The following is a 22,871-nucleotide window of genomic DNA, read 5'->3' on the forward strand; positions in this document are numbered from 1 at the left end:
GGGGGAGCCTGGGGTGGGGGGCGGGGAGTGCTTTGGATTAGACACGGCATAGTTTTCTAAACTGCATTATATTGAAAAGAGACGATCCGTGCACAGGACATGAAGCTCCCAGGGTAGACAAGGTAAGCAGTGAGAGGCCAGTCTCTTGCTCGTCCAGCTTTCTTTCTCGAGGAAACCTCTGTCAACTTCTGGTTTTTATTTTTAATTGATGGTCACGGGCACTTAAACATTGTATTTGCTTATCATTCTGGCCGTCCCAGGCCCTCGTTGCTGTGCAGGCTTTGCTCTAGGCATGGTGAGTGGGCGCTGCTCTCTGGTTGCGACACGTGAGATCTCATCGTGGTGTCTTCTCCTCTCATGGAGCGTGGATTCTGGAGCGCTCAGGCTTCAGTAGTTGAGACGCTGGTGCTCAGTGGTTGCAGCCCGTGGGCCCTGGAGCGCAGGCTCAGTAGTTGTGGCACATGGACTTACTTGCTTCTCAGCATACGGGGTCTTCCTGCAGCAGGGATCGAACCCGTGTCCCCGGCATTTGCAGATGGATTCTTCACCACCAAGCCACCAGGGAAGCCCTCAACTTTTCTTATTTACCCTCAAGGATTGTCCATGCATTTGCAAACACTTGCGTATTTCTGTTTTATTAATATTTTAATTGTTAATAGAAATCCAGTTTTTCATCTTGCTCTTTTTCACCTAATAGCTTAGAGAGTATTGCACACAGGTATGTGCAGCACTGCCTCATTCTTTTTCATGATTGCACGGTATTCCCCAATTCTGTACCCAGTACTGTAATTTTTTAAACTAGCCACTTTCAACTAAAGTTAACCTCAAAAAAATAAATAAATAAATAAAGTTAACCTCAGCTCAGTTAATTCTAGTGTGAAGTCACTCAATCATGTCCAACTCTTTGTGACGCCGTGGACTGTAGCCCACCAGGCTCCTCTGTCCATGGGATTTTTTAGGCAAGAGTACTAGAGTGGGTTGCCATTTCCTTCTCCAGGGGATCTTTGCGACCCAGGGATTGAACCTGGGTCTCCCGAATTGCGGGCAGATGCTTTACCATCTGAGCCATCATGGAAGCCCCCGTTAACAGCTCAGTGAATTACTCTTAGTAAATTTGAGACCTTGGAGAAAAGTTGAAATACATTCAACATTTTCTTAAAAATTTTTTTTTGGCCATAGTAGTGGGATCTCAGAGAAGGCAATGGCACCCCACTCCAGTACTTTTGCCTGGAAAATCCCATGGACGGAGGAGCCTGGTAGGCTGCAGTCCATGGGGTCGCTAAGAGTCGGACACGACTGAGCGACTTCACTTTCACTTTTCACTTTCATGCATTGGAGAAGGAAAACCCACTTCAGTGTTCTTGCCTGGAGAATCCCAGGGACGGGGAAGGCTGGTGGGCTGCCGTCGATGGGGTCGCACAGAGTCGGACATGACTGAAACGACTTAGCAGCAGCAGCAGCAGCAGCAGTGGGATCTTAGTTCCCCGACTAGGAATCGAATCCATGCCCACTGCATTGGGAACTTGAAGTCTTAACTGCTGGACCACCAGGGAATTCCCATAATGTGGTCCAGGGAAGTCCCATAATGTATTAGCTTAAAACACAGAAAGATATTTTTAATCTCCTGTTCATAAAATTACATTTAGATTTGTGATGATGATTCAAAAATTTGAAAGGTGTTGAGGACTTTTTTTCTTAAACCCAGCCCTAACTCCAGTGGCTAAAATTCAGTCTTTAGCTAGTCTTTCCTTTTTCCACTCTTAAATTACATTACGTCTTTGTTCCTGGCCAGCGTGTCAGTGAGTCTCACCAAGAGCTTCTTTATAGTTTATGAAACGTAAGAGGAAACCACCGTGTTTGCGGCTTTCTCACTCCGCTCCTTTCGTTAAGAGCAGTGGCAGGAGAAGCAGCCCTGTCAATAGAATTCTAAAAGAAGAAGTGAAATGGGCAGGGCCCAGCCCCGGGATTGTGGCATCAAAGTCAGCCTCTGAGGGCTGTGGGCGGGAGGACAGAGTGGGGGCGAGCCGGTCCTCCCAGGCGCGCCCTGCTTTGAGTTTGGACCGCGCCGTCCCCTCGAGGCGTCCTGCGGCCTGTAAACACTGAAATTGAGGGGTATCCCGGCCTAGAACGCCGCATCCTTAGCAGAAGTGACTCATCACACTGGCCGTAGCAGGCTCTGAAACAGAAAGTCCCTCCAGTTGCTGCTTGTTCTAATGCGCCTTGCCACTTCCAAAGATGGAATCCAGACCCTCAGCATTTTCTTGCCTAAATTGACTGCTTGTGTTCAGTCGTGGCTCAGGTACACGGTCAGAGCCTTGGCCCCCATGGCCTGCATTCGTTAGGGACGCGGTGCCTGGTGACGGCTGAGCGGGGCCAAGAAAAGCACCAGCCTTCCCTGAGCTCAGACTCTGACTGAACCGTGGGGTTTTTTTCCACTCCTGCAGAGAGGATGAAAAATCTCTGTTGCGCCAACATCCTAGAGGCAGCTGCGGTGAGAGGACGCAAGCAGGTTGCCACCCTCAGTAGAGCCACCTGGAGGGTGCAGGGGGTCTTACCCGGTGAGGGGAGGGTTTTAATCGGAACTCTGTCACGGCTTTGCAACAGCATTTTCATTTCTTCCTGTCTTCCCCTTCCTCCTCCGCTTTAATTTCCTGTATGCGGAATGACTTCAGAGGGATACGGTTTCTGCATCCCCAGTCCCACCGGGCCCTCTGCAGAGGGATAGGCAAAGTAGATGCTGCGGAGGGAGGAGGCCGCCAGCGCCAGCAGGCGTGCGGCGTGGCGGTTAAGTTTGCGAGGAGTTGCTTAGCACCTGTGAGAGGACTCGTATCTCCGAGAGCTTCACTGGCCGACCCTGCAGCCTTCTTTAATTCCCCCGAAGAGAAGCTCTCCCTCCCTGCCCTCCACCTGGGTGCTTGCGTCCACCGCAGACCTGTCAGGGATTCCAGGGCCCCGGATGCTGTGTGGCGCCTGCGGATGAGGGGCCAGCCCCGACAGCCCCCTCTGCCAGAGAAGCACGTTTCTGGGCTGCGCCGAAGTGAGACGTCTCAGGTAGCTTTCGCTGTGTTCACTCTGACTTCCTTCTGGGTTTGATACTGGAGGCGATTGTGCCTTGGTTTCTGTGATTTTTAACCCCTCTTGCCTTCATTGTTCCCTCTTCTTGGACTGACTTGAACCTTGGGAAACAAGGTGGGCTCCTGTTCGGGATGCTTCTGCTGACGCACTCATCACCTGTGACTTCTGAAGCCAGGCAGCTTTTCTTGTGTGACAGAGACACCATTGTCTCCTTCACCTGCACATTCTTAGAGCTCCAGAAAGAGCTTCTAGACTGGGGAGGTTTCTCTGAGAAAATGGCTGTCTGTATGCTCAGAAGGGAATTATTTTTAACGTACGTCAACTCCTGTAGGAAACGGGTGCTTAAACAGTTACCTAATAGCTATTGGAGAGTAGGCCGAGGCTCCCTGGGCTAATTGAACAACCACTTTTCATTTCTTTCAACAACAATCGACTGAACACTGGCCACGCTTGTTCAGAGGACGGATGCGGCCGCGTTCCTGCCAACTAGGGTCCTGCTCGCGTGGGTCTGTCTGCAGCCCCAGCTCCTGCTGCCAGGACCGCAGGCACCAGCTGTGTCGTCTACTCTTTCCCGCAGCTCCCTCAGAAAAGTGCCATCATCCCTTTCAACCTGACAAAGCAAAAGGAATGTGGGGTTCAGTCTTTTTCTTTATACTTTTGTCAGCAAAGCCTTTATTGCTTTATCCTAACAGGATCCACAAAGGCTCTAAGGCAGCCCCGAGACACAGCATGTATTGATTCCCTGTCAGTTACTGAAACAAAACCTTTGGGCATTTCAGTTGGGGAACAGCCCCGTGGCCATCCTGCCACAAGTAGAAGCTTAAACTGGAAAAGTACAGTTGGGCTGGAGGGGAGCTATTGTTGGCTTTGCTTCCAGGGACTTTTGAAATGATCCTTGACTCTCACAGCCATCCCAACAGTAACCTTCATTTCACCCACATGGAGTAATGAATTGAAAGAAGGTGTTAACGGTTTACGTGTTTGAGCAATAGAAGGGACACAGTGAGTGAGTTTCCCCATTCACATGTCTGTTTTTGGGTCGTGTGGTTTTCTGTGCCATGTGAACTGTAGGCTGGACTGGAGGCTGAGAGTCTCACGGACTTTTGGACCGAGTCCCTAGGCCACTGTCCGGGTTTGGCCTTGCCCTCACCCGGGGGAGGAGATCTGCATCGTAGAGCACAGGAGCTGAGCTCAAAGGAGGCTGAAACGGCCTCCCAGTCCAGCCACTTACAAGCCACATAACCTTGGGCAGGTTACCTGACATCCCTGAGCCTTGGCTTCCTCATCTATAAAAGGGGGTAAAAGCAGTTACCTTATTGGTAGGATTAAATGAGATAATGGGTATAAAGCCCTTGGCTTTAATAGGACTTCAGTAAATGATAGCTTTTTATTTTTTGTCACATAACACGTCTTATGGGGTGTTAGTCCCCCAACCAGAGATCAGACTCATAGCCCTGCTTGGATGTGCAGAGCCTTAACCACTGGACCACCAGGGAGGTCCCCAGTGATAGCGTCTTAACAAATGTTAGAGCAACCCCAGAAGCCTCTGCCATGTACCCGGGGTACTTGGCTCCTTTGTGGCTCATCTCTCGTATGTTGACCAAGAAGAACTATCGAGGCTCCGTGGTCGGTGCTCAGTAAACGTTGAATGAACGAGAGGGCCTTGGTGCTCTCTTTGCCTTGTCGCCGCAGACCAGCCCTTCACACCATGAGTTTTATGCTAGGAGGTGTCCTGAGAGGCGCTTTGAGAAAACTAACCGGTTAGGTTGGGAGAGCGCTGTGGAGCTTGCAGGGTGTCGATTCCCACCCTCTCTAGAGAAGTTTAATGCCTGTCACTGTTAGAGAAGCCTGGAAACATCTGGGGAGAGAAGTCCCCCCTAGCTTTTTAAACTCGGCATTTTCCAAGCGCTTTTGACTCTGTAGGCAATGATAGTACCTTCCTGAGGCTGTGATGAGCTCACATGTGCAGAGCACTTAACACAGTGCTAGACAGAGTGAGCACCGCGTAGGAGTTGCTGTAACCATGATCGTTAAGTGCTTTTTCATCCTGGGACTCGTACAAAGTATGGCGCCATTCCCTTATCCATGGGCATTTATTTCCAGTGGCATGTTGTTACGGACGGTACTGTGCAGGTATTTCCATGGGAGAGATTCCTAGGAGTCAAACTGCTGGGCCAAAGGGTATGCACATTCGAAATTGTGATAGATCCTTCAGAGTTACCTTCCAGAACCCAGTCAGCTATTATCCAACAGTTCATTTGCCCAGTGAAGAGATGAGAAGCTCTCTTCCCTTGCCAGGCCTGCACTGGATCATCCTCCCGTCTTGTGAAATCAAAATCGAATGGAACACAGGGCAAGTCACCTTTTCTTCTGTCTTGCAGAGTCTGGCCACAGATAAGGGACCAAAATGACGGACTCCAAGTACTTCACCACGACTAAGAAAGGTACTGTGTGTTCCGTCGTGGGCTCGTCTCCTTGTTCTCTGCCCTTCATTTCTGCTTGCTCCCTGTAGCAGTTGGGGGTGAGGGTGGGTGGAGGCCTGGAAATGAGTGGCAAGAATCACACAGAGCATTTTTAACCTTGTGGATCCGGAAATTTGAACTGCTGATGGTGTAAGAAGTTGACCACTTCCTTCAGAATTCCAGAAGGAAAAGGCATTAGCTCCAAGTATAGGGAAAAAAAAGTCCTCTTTTGTTCCCCATGGCTTTGAGTTATCTACAGTGAGGGACTTTTTTCCACACCCTGGAAGACAGAAAGCACGCAGCCCTGTCAGCAGTTCCTCAGTGAGAACTGTGCTTATCTGGTCCTCACTTAGCCTTGGGCACTGGGTTTTACGTGCTTGAAGTCAGAGTTTATATCCTGTTTTTCGTCTGACATTATCGTAATCATTTCCCCACAGTTCTGAAGACTCAGTCTGTTGAGTTGCTGCATTGAAATTTGCTAAGCTAGACTTGGGTTGTTGGGTATTGGAGTTGTTTCTGCTTTTCAGGAAGTGGAGTTTGCTGTAGTGGCTGACAAGTGTGCTTTAACCCTGTAAGCATCTTTCTGTCTGGCCCTTCTTTCCTCCTTCCTTCTGTCCAAGTGAGACTAGCACTCGCCTGCTGAACAGATGAGGAGAGTCTGCCCTTGGGTCAGCGGAGCCAGGGCCTGCACATGAGGCACTCGTTTCTCTGGCCACTTTCCCCGAGTGTCTGCCGTGTGCAGTGAAGGAGACACATGGAGTCTCTGGCCTGGCTTTGCTTGCTGGTGGGCAGAGAGGACAGTTTATTAAGTAGTGATCACTCTAAATGGCTGTGGGTGCTGTGATATTGGTGGGGGGGTGGCCTGTGTGGGGCTAGCCAGGTGTAAAGAGGGGGAAGGGAGGGGGATGGGCGGGTGCTGGGCCCAGGGTCCATTTAGGGAAAGGGAAGCCTGGCCCAAGTTACTGAAGAGTGTGATGGAAGGAGAGGTGGAGAGGTATACAGGGCCTGATGAACCAGGCCAGAGCCGGGGAACAGTGCTGAGCGTACTGGGGTGTCAGTGTGGGGGTTTTGTGGGTTTCTTTTGAGGAAAAAGTCTAGGGAAATGTCTGGGACCAAACTTGACGTCAGTGATGGTTTTAGGCAAAAAGAGGTCTGGGTCAGATTCTAATCAAGGATCAAAGTAGGTGAGGCTTGGGGAGGCAGAACCACAGCTCGCATGGGAGATGGTGTTTCCTGAGCTGGGGAGGAAGGCTGCGGTGCTGCTGGGGGTGGAGCGGGTGCCTGGTATGTGACTGAGGAGGTGGGCTCAGTGCCTGACTGGATTCGGGCCCATGACAGGAAGGAGACATTTCAGAAGCAGGCCAATTCCGGGTTCAGTGCGCTGCCTTCTTGGGGCTGAGGAGACCTGGGCCTCAGCCCATCAGTTGACTCCCAGTTGTACTGAAGCTGGTTAATCATCTCAAACAAAGCAGGGGCAGCAGGGCTCAGGGTGGGTCATGGGGTCTGTTGGATCCCACGTCAGGGACATATAGTCCCCGGTCTCCTGGAGGAGAAGGGCATATGTCCCCTTAGCGCTCCAGAGCCTTGGGTTTGAACTGCAAGCTCTGCAGATTCCTCCTGGCTCTGTTGAGCAATTTCCTCAGTGTGGCCTTGCCCAGGCTGCGCTGCCTGATCGTTCTCGATTAACCTGTTTACTGCCTCTCCTCGCAGATACTTTGCTGAACGCCATATTGTTCAGTCATTTAAAAAAAAAAAAAGAACAACAATGGAAAAAATACCTGTTCTTTTTTTTTCCATGTAAATCTATCCAGAACTTCCTCTAGCACTTCCCCCTCTCCTGATAGTTTCTACTTCACCCCCACCCCAGGCAACTTAAGAGAGTAGTCGGGGACGCTCCTACAAAAAAGGGAGCCCAGACAAAGAGGGTCACGTGGCAAGTTAGTAATAATCACGGCCACCTTTCACGCTGGCCACTGAGCACCAGGCACTGAGCTGAGTGTTTCGCCACTGTTACAGGAGAAACTTCAAGGCCCAAGCGAGGCTGAGAGTGCAGACAAGGAAACGCGTTCAGAGAAGCAGGGCGAATGTCCTGGGTCGGCCAGAGCACGCAGACTCTGGAGCTGGCAAACCTGGTTTTGAATCTTGGCCTTCCTTCTCACGGCTGTGTCCCTTGTCTAGTTCCCGAACCTCTTCTGTTCTCCATTTGTTCATCTGCAAAGGAGGGGAAGTATGGCGCTATTGTGAGGGTGAAATGAGGAAAGGCATGGGAATAAGTTACGGAGGCTCCTGGCTTAGAAGAAGGCTCGGGAAGGCAGGCTGCAGCTGTCTTGAGGGCAGGAGGCCTGTCTCACTCCGCTGGCTGCCCCTTACCCTGTCCCTAGGGCTGTCAGGGGCCTGCCTCCCTGCCCACAACAGGGCCCTGAACCGGCCTGCTTCCTCGTCTGCTTTTTTCCGATCCTCAAGTTCTTAAGAACACTTTATCAAGCCCTGGAGCCCTTGTGGGCCAGCTGAATCCCCATTTTCAGATCTGAGCCACCACTTGTGGCTCAGGAAGTGAAACCCTGAGTGAGCTCTTTTAACTCAAGGCTCTAGGAAAACAGGAAAAGCCATGTGTGGGAATTGAGCAGATCCTGCCCTCCCCCCTCAAACCTCACGTCCCCAGGTTCCATCCATCCCGCGCTGGGTGCGGTGGCTGAGGAGAACCCTGCCTCCCTCTGTGTGTTTTTTAGCTGTCTAGCTGAACAGGACCTGTCCGTACTGTTCTTGTCTCCATAGCTTCCACAGTTCCTTTCCCCTCAGTTCAGCGTGACCTCCAGGCTTCCATCCTCTGCTGCCTGCCCCACCAAGCCCAGGACCCAGAACTGCCCTCAGCGGGCAGCACAGAGTGTCTTCCCTGCCTTCTTTCTGTTCTTCTGGCGGTTGGGGACTGGGCATCGCTGCCTGGCAGGTGGAAATGGGGCACTCACACTGCCTCCTTTTTTAGGAGAAATCTTTGAGCTGAAGGCAGAACTGAACAGTGACAAGAAGGAGAAGAAGAAGGAGGCGGTGAAGAAAGTGATCGCGTCCATGACCGTGGGCAAAGACGTCAGGTGTGCAGGGGCGGGCCGGCTGCGGCTGGGGGCACCGGAAGAGGGAGGTTGTCGAGCCTGGGCCCGGTTCAGATGCCCGCTTTTAGGCATCCCTAGGGACCCGTGTCTGCCCTCGTGTCGTTCCCTTCACAAACCTCCTTTCCAGACAGAAGGTTTTGTTTGCAGAGGGGTCACGTGCTCAGATGCTGACGGGGTCAGGCAGTCATGGAGTAAGTGAAGTGGGCTGGGTTGAGAAGGCAGCGGATAGCGAAGTGAATGTGGTGCGCCCCCGTCAGGAGCTCCGGAGGACACTGCTGCTGGGGAGAGGACCCCGGTGGGGCCAGGTCTTCTAAAAGAATGGGGAATCTGGATTTTTCATTTTACCTCCCCCTGTTTTAGATTGCCAGATGAGGAAGTTCCCTGGCAGCCCCGTGGTTAAGACTCAGGGCTTTCACTGCCACGGGTCCAGGTTCCACCCGTGGCCGGGGACCTCAGATCCTGCACCAACGAGATAAACACGGCGCAGGGAAAGCCCACCACAGGGCGGGCTTGTTCAGGTCCGCCCTGCCGTGTGCGTCTTGCCGGAGCAGGTCACATGTAGACTTGTGGCTGCGCCTCTGTTCACGGTCTTCCCAGCCTGGAATGTCCCTTCCTGTTTTCCATTTACCCTGCCACCGCCCTCATGACGCCAGCCCACTGCCCTGAATACGCAGCACTTGCTGTGTTCCCGTCACTAATTCTAAATTCTAGACGTTCTTCTTTTTATTACTGGTTTTTTGGCCTCACTGCCTGGTTTCCGGGATCTTGATTCCCTCACCAGGGATTGAACCCAGGCCCCTGGCAGTGAGAGCACGAGTCCTGACTCCTGGGCCTTGGTGGAGTTCCCTAGACTGCCCTCGCCTTACATGCGCTTGTGTGTCCCTTCCCGCCACGCTGGCAGGCCCTCAGGGGCGGGTGAGGCTTCATGACGCTTAGCATTGGAGAGCGTCTGAGGGTTGGAGAGCTTGCTCAGGTGTCTTCCTGGCAGTCCCTTGTATTCTGTAGGTAAGGAGGTTTTCCTGCCAAAGAAACCAGAAACAATGAGTGCCCAGTGGTCACGTGGGCAGCCTGGGTGATGGTGGAAGCAGACTCACATCCAGCCCTTCTAAGATCCAGAGCCAGGCGCTTTCCTCCATTTCCTCTCTGCTGTGCACTTGTGGTCTCCAGCCCATGCCTGGTAGGCCTGGATGCCAACAAGGAGCGGCTCCCCATTAAGATCCCTCAGCAGGACCCCACTGCTCCAGGCTTCTCCAGGGATTGCCCTGTCCCATCGCCACGCTCAGCACGGGACCTCCTGACAGTGTCTCAGGAGAAACAGTTCTGCAGAGAAACCTGTGGAGGACAGAGTGGCAGAGGGGTCCGTGTCTGCTGGGAAGTCAGGCCTCCTTCCAAGGCACATTCCTCCCAGGACCACATCTCTCCTTCAGTTAGAGCCCCTGCCTGCCACAGAGGAGGCACCTTTGTCCTCTGTCTCCGATGAGCCTCTGCTGGTGTGACAGCCCAGGAGAGCGAGGCGGGCTCTCAGCTCCCCCCTTCCTGGCCTGGCATCTTCCAGGGTGACGCATCAGTCCAGGCTCAGGAAACTCACTTTTGTTCCCATGTCTTTGCCCATTAAGTCACAAAAATTGAGAAGAGGAGGTGATAATTTCAGAGACAGAAAACCGACCACTAACTATGTTTCACATCTCAAGGAGCCTGTGACCCCGAGACTGTGGGTGCCATGTTGGGAAGGGTTCTGCCCAGTATATCAGCACTCATGAGCACAGGCTTTGGACTCAGACCTGGCACCTTAGGCAGTTCTTTGTCATTTGTGAGCCTCAGCTTTGTCTTCTATAAAATGGGGATAATCTACAGGCTTCTCAGGGCCCTTAAAGGAGATCATATGAAAAGCCCTGAGCACCAAGCCTGGCTTGCGGTGTGAGCCCTGTGCGTGAGTGCCCTGTAGTGTCCATGGTCCAGCCCCGCCCTGCTCCCCTAAGCCTTCTGCAGCCAGCAGCCTGATACAAGTGGCCACGTCAAGTATCAGAGAAGGAAAAACGACTGTTTCCATTTCTGTAGCGCCTTCTTAGTGCCGAGGACTAGACGCCCTTAAGTAAGTTGTCTCTTTCAGTTATAACAGGGCCCTGCAAAATGGGGTTTGTTATTTCTTTTTCTCGCAAATGAGAAAATCGAAACAGGGGATACAGAAAATTTCCCAGCTTGATACAGCCAGCAAGAGGCAGAGCTGGCTTTGAGCCAAGTCTGATGGACTCCAGAGCCCATCTATGAGCCTTGTGAAAAGAACAAGGACTTTTTGGCTTTTAAAATCGCCCTTTGTAATTCCGTTTCTACCAACAGATGCTCAGGGTGACGGAGCTGGTGCCCGGCCTTTACTGGGAAGTCCTGTTAACATTTCCTGCCCGCTTTGCACGCCCCCTCCTCCCCAGCCCCCATCAGCTGCCCGAAGAGTCCTCCTCTTCTTTTCTCTGGGCTTCCCCACACTGACGCGGCTTGACCTTCCAGTGCCCTCTTCCCCGACGTGGTGAACTGTATGCAGACGGACAACCTGGAGCTGAAGAAGCTGGTGTACCTGTACCTGATGAACTATGCCAAGAGTCAGCCCGACATGGCCATCATGGCCGTCAACACCTTCGTGAAGGTGCGGAGGAGCTGGGTGGGGCTGGGGGGCTGCTCACCGCGCAGGCTCCCTGGGTGTGGCGCCGCTGCCCTGGGTAGAAACACGGAGGCTCCTTTCCACCCATCTGACTCCCCGCCTGGGGTCTCTTCCTCCAGTGGAGGGCTCCCACTGTCTCCAGAAAATCAGATGCCATAGAGCCTGCTAACCCATTCCCCGTGAGGTCTCTCCGGGCCTGTGGGTCCCCCTGGCCCTGTGTCATTTGCAGGCTCAGAAGGCAGCATGTGTCTGAGGGCGTCTTGCTGCGCTTCTAGACTTCACGCCTTCCTGCATGTCCTGTCCTCCAAGTGGAGGATAAGCAGGGACTCACATTGTTAGCCCTGTGCACCTTTAAAACCTCAGCTCCCAGCCCGGTTGACACCCACACGTGGGTGAATGGGGTTCTTTGTCCCAGTAGGAAAACAGGGTTGTGGTGCTGGGTAGATGCAGCTCAGATTATGGCTCTGCTCTGTGACCAGCTGAGCTCCTGAGAGCCTCAGTTCCCTCACCTGTGAAAAGGGAACAGTATCGCCTGTCTGCTCTGAGTATCAGAGGGAGCCCTGCAAAGCCTGGTATCTGGCAAATGCGAGGCGCATCTGTGTGGGGGTGTGTTAGTCGCTCAGTTGTGGTCAACTCTTTGTGACCCCATAGACTGTGGCCTGGCAGCCTCCTCTGTCCATGGGGTTTCCCAGGCAAGAATACTCGAGTGGGTTGCCACTTCCTTCTCCAGGGGATTTTCCTGACCTAGGGATTGAACTGGTATCTCTTGTGTCTCCTGCATTGTCAGGTGGATTCTTTACCTAAGCCACCGGGGAAACCCAGGTGCCCACACATACGCTTTGTTTCGGTGCTGTTGGCCACAGTCAGGGGGAGACCCCACAGCAGCCATCTGGTGTTGCTCAACCCGCCCCTGCCCCTGGCCAATGGCCGGTTCCCCTCAGGACTGTGAGGACCCCAACCCCCTGATCCGGGCCCTGGCGGTACGGACCATGGGCTGCATCCGCGTTGACAAGATCACAGAGTACCTGTGCGAGCCACTCCGGAAGTGCCTGAAGGACGAGGACCCCTACGTGCGCAAGACGGCGGCCGTGTGCGTGGCCAAGCTCCACGACATCAATGCCCAGCTGGTAGAGGACCAGGGCTTCCTGGACACCCTCAAAGACCTCATCTCTGACTCTAACCCCATGGTGAGTCTCTACCGCCCACTGTGCCACCTTTGCCACCCTCAGGATTGCTTGGGAAACCCTGGGCTTTGGGCCTCCACCAGGCAGCTCCGGGTCTGGGCAGGCAGAGCCGTGCAGGTGGGCTAGCTGCTCTCCTACCCGCAGTGGTTTGGGCGCCATCTTTGGAGTGAGCTTCTCTGTGCAGCCTCTCTAAGGAGCTGTGTGGCTGCAGGCAAGCCGCCTGACCTTCCTGAGCCCTTTTCTTTCTCAGTAAGCCGGATCTAATTCTGCGCGGCTGCCGGGAGTGTGGAAGGCGGTGTGCCTGGCATAGCCCGGCGCACAGCGGCTGTGTCGTCATCACTGTCTTCTCACCAAGACATCAGAGCGCTCTGACCGGGAGGGGCGCCCCCTTCACCACTTCTCGCAGGGCTGTAGAGGCTCACCCTGGAAGTAGCGTAGCCTGGCGCACTGGGCATTGGGCACGTCTGGGAGGGGAGCTGGCTCCTCATGGCGACGGCAGCAGTTTGGAGAACAGTGGGGCCGTATCTAAAACGGAACGTACGACCTGCCCCCCCAGACATCTCGTTCTGTGTCCCTCTGAGATGCCCATCGCAGGTGGGTGCCCGGGGCCAGTACAGGGATGCCGTGGAGCACTGCGTGGTCAGGGGAGAGTTGAAAACCGCGCAGCCCCGCTGTGGGAACAGCTGCCCTCGTGGAGGAAAGGGTTACAGGCCTGGAGCTTCACCTGGACCCTGCTGTGCCCACCACCCCGAGGGGCTCCGCAGGAAGCTTCTGGCTCTGAGAGACATGGTTGTCAAGCCCCCAGCGAGCTGCTGTGGCTGGTAGAGGGTGACTCTGCTTTAGGTAGCTTTCTCTCGCCAGGAACTTGGAGCCGCTCTCTCTTGTCGTGGTTTTCTTTAATGGTGGGTACGCTTAGTTTCAGCTCACAGAGGAGTCAGTGGAGCGGGTGCCTGCAGTGGGTCTCGGTGCTCCTGACCCTGCCCTTCGGGTCATACCCCTTTCAGGATGTTTGCGCTCTGACTGGCCACCGTCATGAGCTGCCTGCTGCCCTGGCCTGTGGATAGCGCCCTAGCCTCTGCCTCCTCCACCCTCCCAACAGGTGGTGGCGAATGCGGTGGCCGCCCTCTCGGAGATCGCCGAGTCTCACCCCAGCAGCAACCTGCTCGACCTGAACCCACAGTCCATCAACAAGCTGCTCACAGCCCTGAACGAGTGCACCGAGTGGGGCCAGATCTTCATCCTGGACTGCCTGGCCAACTACACGCCCAAAGACGACCGGGAGGCCCAGAGGTGAGGGGTTCTGGGGCTGGGAGACCTCGCCAGGCCAGGTCCCTAGGGCGGGGGCTCCCAGAAGCCAGGCCACAGGCCTCCGGTGGGCCTCTCTCCAGGGCCTCACCCCACAGACCGTCCTCAGACACAGAGCCAGGCTGGAAGTGGTGTTGCTTCAGGCAGTCAGCGCACTGCCCACTGAGGGCACAGAACAGAACCCAGGGCCTGCTTAGACCGCTGACGAGACTTTGGTCACTGCAGGCTGAGGCAGGAGGTGGGTAGCGTGAGAGCCACCGTTCATTGACTCCCACTGGGAGCCTAGGGTTCTGCTGGGTGCTTCCCCCACGCGTGATCATCTTTAAAGCAGCTTCATCATTGTCTCTGGTTCCCAGGGAGGTGGAGGAGGTCACAGGTCTCCCAGCCAGATCTCCCCCAACTCTTGGTGCTAACCAGCATGGTCCCCTTCCCGCTTTGAGAGCCCTCACAACAGAAGGCAGGGAGTTGACATTTCTCTGGTATTTACTGACTGCCAGGCACTGTGCTCAGTGCTGGACACGCATGTCTCAGTTAAGCTTCCAGCAACCATGTGCTGCTGGCATCATCCTCTCCCATGTTTCAGATGAGGAAACTGAGGCTCCAAGTGGTTTTGACCTACAGGAAAGAGGACCGGCATCTAGATCTCCCTCCTACAGAAGACATGTTATCTTGATAACTAAAAACAGGGTGCTTCCCCCATTTGTCTCTCCTGTTTGCCCCCCTTGGAACGGACCACAGCATCTGTGAGCGGGTCACCCCCAGGCTGTCCCACGCCAACTCTGCCGTGGTGCTGTCGGCTGTGAAGGTGCTGATGAAGTTCATGGAGATGCTGTCCAAGGACCTAGACTACTACGGCACGCTGCTCAAGAAGCTGGCGCCGCCCCTGGTCACGCTGCTGTCGGCCGAGCCCGAGCTGCAGTATGTGGCCCTGCGAAACATCAACCTCATCGTGCAGAAAAGGTAGCGGTGCTGCTGCGCGCGGGCACTGCGTGCGCCAGGGCCGGGAGGGGTGGCCTCTGCTGAGAACAGGGCTCCGAAGGGAAACCGACCTGCCGCGGATAGGGCCTCGCAACAGCTTAAGCCAGGGATTCTTAGCCACTGGTATCTTTGTCCCACAGGGGACATTTGGCAGCGTCTGGAGACATTCTTGGTTGTCATCATGGGGGCTACTGCTGCTGGCATCTAGGGGTGGAAGCGGGGAGGCTGCTTCACAGCCTCTGGTGCACAGGAGTGCTCCCTCCGTCCCCCCAGAACGCCAGCAGTGAGAGGCTGAGAAGCCTTGGCTTAGCCTGGGCAGGTAGAGGCTAGCGCACTTCTTAACCATGGACAGTGGCTAGTCTGAGTCCCCACAGCCCTCCTGAAGCAGGGTGTAGGGTGGTGTGTGTGCGAGTGTTTTTCCCGGGGAAGGAGTCCAAGCTCTGGAGGCTGGAGGGCGACATGGACTCTACATCAGCCTCAGGGCCGCTCAGAGTGCAGAGCACCCGTTTCTCTCCACCCCGCAGGGATGACCACAGCAGTGAGCCGCTGCTCCTAAGGGAAGGCTCCGGGGTGGCTGGGGCGAGCAAACCATGAACCATCCTGGGAGGGGCCCGGCAGCTCCGTGCTGGGGGTGGGGCAGGGCAGACTCTGCAGTTCAGCTTCCAGCCTCTCTGGTCAAACAGGTCCATCAGCAGCTAATTCGCGGGCAGAACAAGCACCTCTCGTACACGTTCTCTCTCGGAAGACTGCACAGGCTCCCTGTCCTTGTAGCCTCAGTCTGGTTCTGAGCACGCGCCTCAGGTCCCAGAAGCGTCAGGGGAGTTGGGACATTTGTAGAGGTTTGGGAGGTAAATTTGGGAAAGCTGTCTGAGTGTCTAAGGAGAGAATGAGACGAGAGTCGTAGTTGCAGGGTGGGGCGGGTGAGGTGTCATGGCCTGTGCAGCCCGATCAGCAGGAGGGGCTCCCTGTGCGGGTTTTATTTAACAAGCCAAGCTCCCAAGGTGCTGAACCTGATACTGAGGCACCACCAGACCCAGGCCCCACGTGCGCTGGGCAGCTAGTGCCGAGTCCTGGTGGCGGAAACCACCTCTCCAGCCGTCCAGTGCAGGACCCCACTGCCCCCCACCCCCCAGCACGACCAAGGCCCCTGCTTCGCCAGGAGCCCTCCCACCCCACCACAGCCTGCCCAGCTCTCCCGCTGTGTCTTCTCCCCTCTTCACCGTTCTGTTCCTCCTCTCTGTTTTGGAAAGGCCGTGGAAGTGGGAGCCAGGGAGGGGTGGTGACTCTCATCTCGCTCGCTCCCCGATTAGCACTCGGTGTGTGGCCCAGGGCAGGCCGCTCCCCATCAGGTTCCCACAGCTGGGAAAAGGAGGTGGGGGGGCGCCGGTTGAGGGAGGGGCGTAGACACTTCTGACAACGAGTGCCTTCTCTGAGGCAGGCATGCATCATGCCAGGCGCTTGGCATCTACCTCTCTTGTAGGTATCCAGGTCGGGGTCCCCAGGACCCCCACACATGCATTCAGAGATTCACTAGAAGGACTCACAGGAGGTGGCGTATCGGCCCCATAGTTGTGGTTTATCGGCCTGGTGGGGCTCTACAGCTGGACCGTAGGGAGAAGGCCAGGCGGCGTCTGGAGGAGTCCTCGCGCTGGCCTCTTGAGCTCCCTCCCCTGTCAGTTAAGGCAGTCAACCCCCTGTGTCCTACTCGGGAACAGTGGGGGCACTCTCGAGAGCCAGGTTCCCAGACACCAGGCCTCTCTAGGACTAGCAGCGCAGGCCTGCGACGGTAACATTTCTGACAGAATGCACCCCGTCTCATGAGTGAGAAGGCGGGCCTGAGGTCACCAGCTAGAACTGAAACTGAGGCCTGACTTCCAAGCCCGTCGCTGGGTGCCTGTGACCTCCTGAATGTGAAGTGTTTCTTGCTTCCCTTCCTGGGATGTGGTTGGACACGCAGGCGCTGGGCAGGGCCCCTGCACAGGAGCGTGTGGCCACAGGAGTCACTGGCTTCATGGATGTCAGGCTCCACGTCTGACCCCAGAAATGTCCCAGCAGATGTGAGAGGCCCCTGACCCGCTGTTTGCTCTTTGGGCGCCCTCGCCCACCCCCAGGCCTGAGGTCCTGAAGCACGAGATGAAGGTGTTCTTCGTGAAGTACAACGACCCCATCTATGTGAAGCTGGAGAAGCTGGACATCATGATCCGCCTGGCCTCCCAGGCCAACATCGCCCAGGTCGGCAGAGGGTGGTGTCTGGGCCCTGGGCTTCATAAGAAAGCTCTCCATGAATGTTATCGGGCACTTTTGTGATTAAGGAGCCTGTTCTTTCTGTTGTCACTTATTATCTGTCCATCAAAGTGGATGCGTTAGCTAGATCACCCGAAACAAGGCTTGTCCAGCCCTGACAGGTCATCCTTCCTGGTTTCCTCTTGGGGCACCCGAGAGCTCCCTCCCTCCCTCAGGACTCACACCTTGAACGGGAGGCAGGATCCCATCGGGCTCGTGTCTGTGCGCACCCCAAGCCCAGGGGTGTTCCGGGACAGCGCCCTGCCAGATCCCCCCAACTCCATCTCCTCTGTCTGGGACCCAGGTGTTGGCGGAGCTGAAAGAGTACGCAACCGAGGTGGACGTGGACTTTGTACGGAAGGCTGTGCGAGCCATCGGCCGTTGTGCCATCAAGGTGGAGGTGAGCCTCTGAGACCGTCCTGGGTGGGAGGAGGGAGGAAGGAGGAAGGGCAAGGGGTCCGAAACCGGGAGACAAGTCTGATTCAAACAGGATCTGTCAGCTTTTCACGACCTGGCAGGGCCTGAGGGTCACAGCTGGAGCCCTGCAGGCCCCCGTGGTACAGATTTGGCTCCTCCTCATCTGTAATCTTCCTTGGGCCTCTGAGTTGCTGCAGGTGAAATCAGCCCATCATCATCATGGGATCTCCTGCAGCGTTAGCGCAGAGGGTGGGGCAGCCCAAGCTGATAGTGGCCCCAGCAGACTTAGCTTTCACTTCATGGACCTTGGGGCAGGGGGCTCTGCCTGCTGAATGTTTTGGCCAGTTTCACAATTCAACCGTCTGTGTGCCCTTTTTCCCATATTTTCAAGGGTCACTGAGACCGCTGTGTCCTGGCCCTTCATCCTCATGTTCTCTGCCTCTGGAGATGTTCTTGGGCCGCTGACCTGACTCTCCTTAAACGGGTCCCTGGAGGCCAAGGGGTCCCTTGAGCCCAGCCTCTCAAGACATTTCCCCTTTGATGCCTCTGATGGCAGTGAGGAGTCACTCCCACAGTCTAACATAGTGTGTTGGAGTTAGGGGGTGTGGGGAGGCCTGGCCCACGCTCTCCTCTCCCTACACAGCAATCCGCCGAGCGCTGCGTGAGCACGCTGCTCGACCTCATCCAGACCAAGGTCAACTACGTGGTTCAGGAGGCCATCGTGGTCATCAAGGACATCTTCCGCAAGTACCCCAACAAGTGCGTGGCCACTGCTCCTGCCTGTCAGGGTGCTGCAGTTCTGGGGCCGAGGGGGAGGGAGGAGGAGCACGGGGAGCGCTCCCTCTTCCTCACTTCCCTGCTGCTCTGCGCCCCAGGCCTAAACAGGAACCAAGGTGGAAAGGACAAAGCTCGGTATCCTCTTCCCACCAGCCTCTCGGGCTCTTCGTAGAGTAGCTGCCCGTGTCTCTTGCCCCTCACGGGCGGCCCGGGCACCCTCGGTGCTCACATACCACTGCGCCCTGATCTCCAGGTACGAGAGCGTGATTGCCACGCTGTGCGAGAACCTAGATTCCCTGGACGAGCCCGAGGCTCGAGCCGCCATGATCTGGATCGTGGGCGAGTACGCCGAGCGGATAGACAACGCGGATGAGCTACTGGAGAGCTTCCTGGAGGGCTTCCATGACGAGAGCACCCAGGTGAGGCGCCCCTACAGGCCTCAGGGCCCTGCCCTCCTGACACCACCCTCACCGTGTGGACATTCATGTGAGAGGTGAACGGGAGACAGGCGTGGTCCCTTTCGTCCCTCACTGTGGTGCCTAAGGGGCGCTCCTGAGGACAATCTGTGGCGGAGGACTCTGAAGGCTGCAGACGTTTCTGGTTTTGTTGTTGTTTTTAATTTATTTTTGGCTCTGCTGGATCTTCATGGCTGCATGCAGGTTTCTCTAGTGCAGTAGTCTGGGGCTACTTTCCAGCTGCGGTGTGTGGGCTCCCCATTGCACTGGCTTCTCTTGTTTTGGGGCATGGGCTCCCCATTGCGCTGGCTTCTCTTGTTGTGGGGTGCAGGCTCCCCATTGCACTGGCTTCTCTTGTTGTGAGGTGTGAGGTTGGTTGCCCCGGGGCTTTGGGATCTTCCTGGAGCAGGGATCAAACCTTTGTCTCCTGCGTCGGCAGGTGGATTCTTATCCACTGTACCACCACGGAAGTCCTGACTTTGTTTTACTTTAGTATTTATGGTTGGATAGGTGCTACATTGACTCAGGTCAAAACCTAAAAGACACGAAAGGATATGTAGTGAAAATCCTGTTTCCTGCCACTCTCCTGGCCTTGAGTTCTCCTCCCGGAAAGCACCATGTTACTCATTGGTTTCTGGGGGGAGGGTGGATGGGTTTGCTTCCAGAGAGAACGAGTTTAGGAACACACCAGCCAGTTCCTCTACAGAGACAAAAAATAGTCAATTTTTATCACTTGTGATACTTAACATTCCATAAAGTCAAATTCTGATTTAGTAAGCTAAACCCTTGCTCCCAGAAGAAATAGAATCGTGTTTCTACACGCCTTCAGTCACTGCACGTTTATCTACTGGTCAAGATAAACATCGTTTTACGTGTGTTTCTGTTTAAAGACACCTTGCTTAATATGTTCCATTGATTCATTAGCATTGAACTCATGGCCAGCAGCTGTAACTCACATCTGAACAAAGCTCATCTGACACATGTATTTTCTCCAAAGGCATATCTCAGCGTTCCTGCCCTTAGGAGCCCCAGACAGCTCTCCAGCTCTATATTGGGGTGGGGTGGGCCCCTTGTAAACAGCAAAATCACCAACAAAAGGCCCCAAGCTGTGGACAGTGTGGCACATTTACGATGAGAACCAAGCACCACCTCACTTGACCTCAGCCAGGAGCTTGTACGTCAGGCAACGCACACGTTCGCTGCTCTGCACATCTGTGAATGACTGTGAAGGTGCCATAAGCATGGGTTTCTGGGTCATGAGTAAGTGTTAGCAAGCAGACAGATTTGCAGGTGTGTCCTGTGTGAATCACAAGGACCAACTGTTTATATATTTCCTTCTCACTTATTTTTAAATATTACTTATAACAAACCATGCAAATTCAAACTGATCAGCAGGTTGTATTTTTTCCTTAAAAATACGTCTGAAAGCCATGACATTGTGAGAGCTTTTTACAGCTTCCTAGCTTCATGCAGAAGGACCCTGTTTAAGCAGGGTCCCTGACTGGTATTTAGGTGTCCAGCCTTCTGCTCTTTTAAACAGCTCTGCTGGGAGCAAGCTGTGGGAAGCTCGTCTGCAGGTACAGCTGGAGGACGGGTTCTTAGGAGCATGATGCTGGTAGGAGGGCCTGTGCATTGCCGGTCCGGACTGCCCTGGCACAGAGGCGGTTCTGGTTTACACTCCCATCGTAGGGGGCGGGGGGGCCCCTCTCCTTGTCTCCTGGCCAGCCTAGGGCATCCTCAGACTTGGTGTGTGTAAACTGCCTGCTTCCTTTGCCTCATGGGAAGCAAGTTCAGAGCTTTTATAAACTACTTAGTGCTTTGAGATTTGGGAACTTACTTTAGATTGTTTTTTGAGCCCCCTTGTCCTGGCTCCTAAGCCTCTCCAGCTGTGGGAAGGGGAGGGGCTGAGATCAAACTGCCAACATCTGTTGGATCATGGAGAAAACAAGGGACTTCCAGAAAAACATCTAATTCTGCTTCATTGACTATACTAAAGCCTTTGTGTGGATCACAACGAACTGTGGAAAATTCTTAAAGAGACGGAAATACCAGACCACCTTAGCTGTCTCCTGAGAAACCTGTATGTGAGTCAAGAAGTAACAGTTAGACCTAGATGTGGAACAACTGACTGGTTCAAAATTGGGAAAGGAGTATGACAAGGCTGTGTACTGTCACCCTGCTTATTTAACTTGTATGCAGAGTACATCATGCGAAATGCTAGTCTAGATGAATCACAAGCTGGAATCAAGACTGCCAGGAGAAATAATCAACAACCTCAGATATGCAGATGACACCACTCTAATGGCAGAAAGTGAAGAGGAGCTAAAGGGCCTCTTGGTGAGGGTGAAAAAGGAGAGTAAAAAAGCTGGCTTGAAACTCAACATTCAAAAAACTAAGATCATGGCATCTAGTCTCATCACTTCATGGCAAATAGAAGGGGAAAAAGTGGAAACAGTGACAGATTTTATTTTCTTGGGCTCCAAAATAACTGTAGATGGTGACTGTAGCCATGAAATTCAAAGACACTAGCTCCTTGGAAGAAAAGCTATGACAAACCTAGACAGCATATTAAAAAGCAGAGATATGACTTTGCCAATAAAGGTCCGTATAGTCAAAGCTATGGTTTTTCCAGTAGTCACATACTGATGTGAGAGTTGGACCATCATGAAGACTAAACGCCAAGGAATTGATGCTTTTGAACTGTGGCGTTGGAGAAGACTCTTGAGAGTCCCTTGGACAGCAAGGAGATCAAACTAGTCAATCCTAAAGGAAATCAGCCCTGAATATTCATTGGAAAGACTGATGCTGAAAATCCAATACTTTGCTGCTGCTGCTGCTAAGTCACTTCAGTCGTGTCCGACTCTGTGCGACCCCATAGACGGCAGCCCACCAGGCTTCCCCGTCCCTGGGATTCTCCAGGCAAGAACACTGGAGTGGGTTGCCGTTTCCTTCTCCAATGCATGAAAGTGAAAAGAAAGTGAAGTCTCTCAGTCGTGTCCGACTCTAGTGACCCCATGGACTGCAGCCTACCAGGCTCCTCCGTCCATGGGATTTTCTAGGCAAAAGTACTAGAGTGGGGTGCCATTGCCTTCTCCATACTTTGGCTACCTGATGCAGAGAGTCGACTCATTGGAAAAGACCCTGGTGCTAGGAAAGATTGAGGGCAAAAGAAGGGGACGACAGAGGATGAAATGGTTAGATAGCATCACTAACTCAATGGATTGTAATTTGAGCAAACTCTGGGAGATAGTGAAGGATGGAGGAGCCTGGTATGCTGCAGTCCATGGGGTCACAGAGAGTCAGACACGACTTAGCAGCTGAACAACAGCCCTGAGCTGCAGGCTGACTCGGGCCTCAGTGTGTTGTCGGGGGAGGGGAGCTAGGCAGGGAGCTGACTCAGCCTTGGTCCAGGGAGCACAGCAGACGGACAGGGGTGAATGAGCGCCAGCAGCCAGCAGCCCGGGGCTGGGGAGAACCTGGTGTGTGTGGCGGTTGTGGTGTTGACAACAGCCACGACCGCTGCTGTGCCTTGGGCAGAGGACACAGTTCTTTCCGTTTGTTGTCTCATTGACTTCCCGTCAACCCTGTGAGGCACTGCATCCATTTTATAGAGGAGGAAGCAGCCTCAGCAGTTAAGTGACTTGTCCAGGGTCACCGGCTGGGAAGTGATGAAGTCAGCATTCAGAGGAAGTGCTGTCTCGGTCTGGCTCCAAGTTGGCCGCCACGGCTTGTGTCTTCCGGGACCCCAGAACCCCTGAAGTGGGCCCAACTCTCCCTCACCAGCTGAGGGTGAGTGGCCTTCTGCCAGCTACCCGGCCAGGGACTTGAGCCAGGTCTGGAAGCCAGTGCCCAGCCACCTCTGGCCTTGGAGACAGCCAGCCTGCTCCTCCGCCATTGGCCGCTGTGTCCCCAGATCGTAGGGACTCTGGAGGGACTCCTCCCAGCATCCGCCCACCCTGCGCAGCAGCAGCTCTGCCGCTTGTTTCCATAAGTGCCAGCCTTTGGATGGGCCCAGAAGCTGCTGCCAGCCCCACCACCGCCCTTCTGCTGCAGGCCCGTCCCTGGCACCATCTGGGAGCCTCTGGTTGTCTTCCTGTGCCAGGGCTGACAAAATGGGATGGGGCTAAGGAAGGGCTGTGTGCGGAGAACTGTTCTTTCAGAGGTGTGCTTTTAGT

General features: G+C 54.4%; 1 protein-coding gene across 1 annotated transcript in view; it reads left to right on the top strand.

Annotated features, from left to right (window-relative positions):
* Positions 1-22,871, top strand: part of AP1B1 (adaptor related protein complex 1 subunit beta 1) — a 48,118-nt gene that overhangs the window by 12,650 nt on the left and 12,597 nt on the right. Inside the window, exons 2-11 of the mRNA XM_070385898.1 lie at positions 5,457-5,519; positions 8,521-8,626; positions 11,147-11,282; positions 12,239-12,484; positions 13,581-13,771; positions 14,525-14,746; positions 16,876-16,996; positions 17,352-17,447; positions 18,108-18,223; positions 18,495-18,660. Of these exons, the coding sequence (XP_070241999.1) occupies positions 5,483-5,519; positions 8,521-8,626; positions 11,147-11,282; positions 12,239-12,484; positions 13,581-13,771; positions 14,525-14,746; positions 16,876-16,996; positions 17,352-17,447; positions 18,108-18,223; positions 18,495-18,660 (1,437 nt within the window). The 5' untranslated portion in view covers positions 5,457-5,482. The remainder of the gene's footprint in view (positions 1-5,456; positions 5,520-8,520; positions 8,627-11,146; positions 11,283-12,238; positions 12,485-13,580; positions 13,772-14,524; positions 14,747-16,875; positions 16,997-17,351; positions 17,448-18,107; positions 18,224-18,494; positions 18,661-22,871) is intronic.

Source organism: Bos mutus, chromosome 17 (assembly GCF_027580195.1).
Source record: "Bos mutus isolate GX-2022 chromosome 17, NWIPB_WYAK_1.1, whole genome shotgun sequence".
NCBI classification, from domain to species: Eukaryota; Metazoa; Chordata; class Mammalia; order Artiodactyla; family Bovidae; genus Bos; species Bos mutus.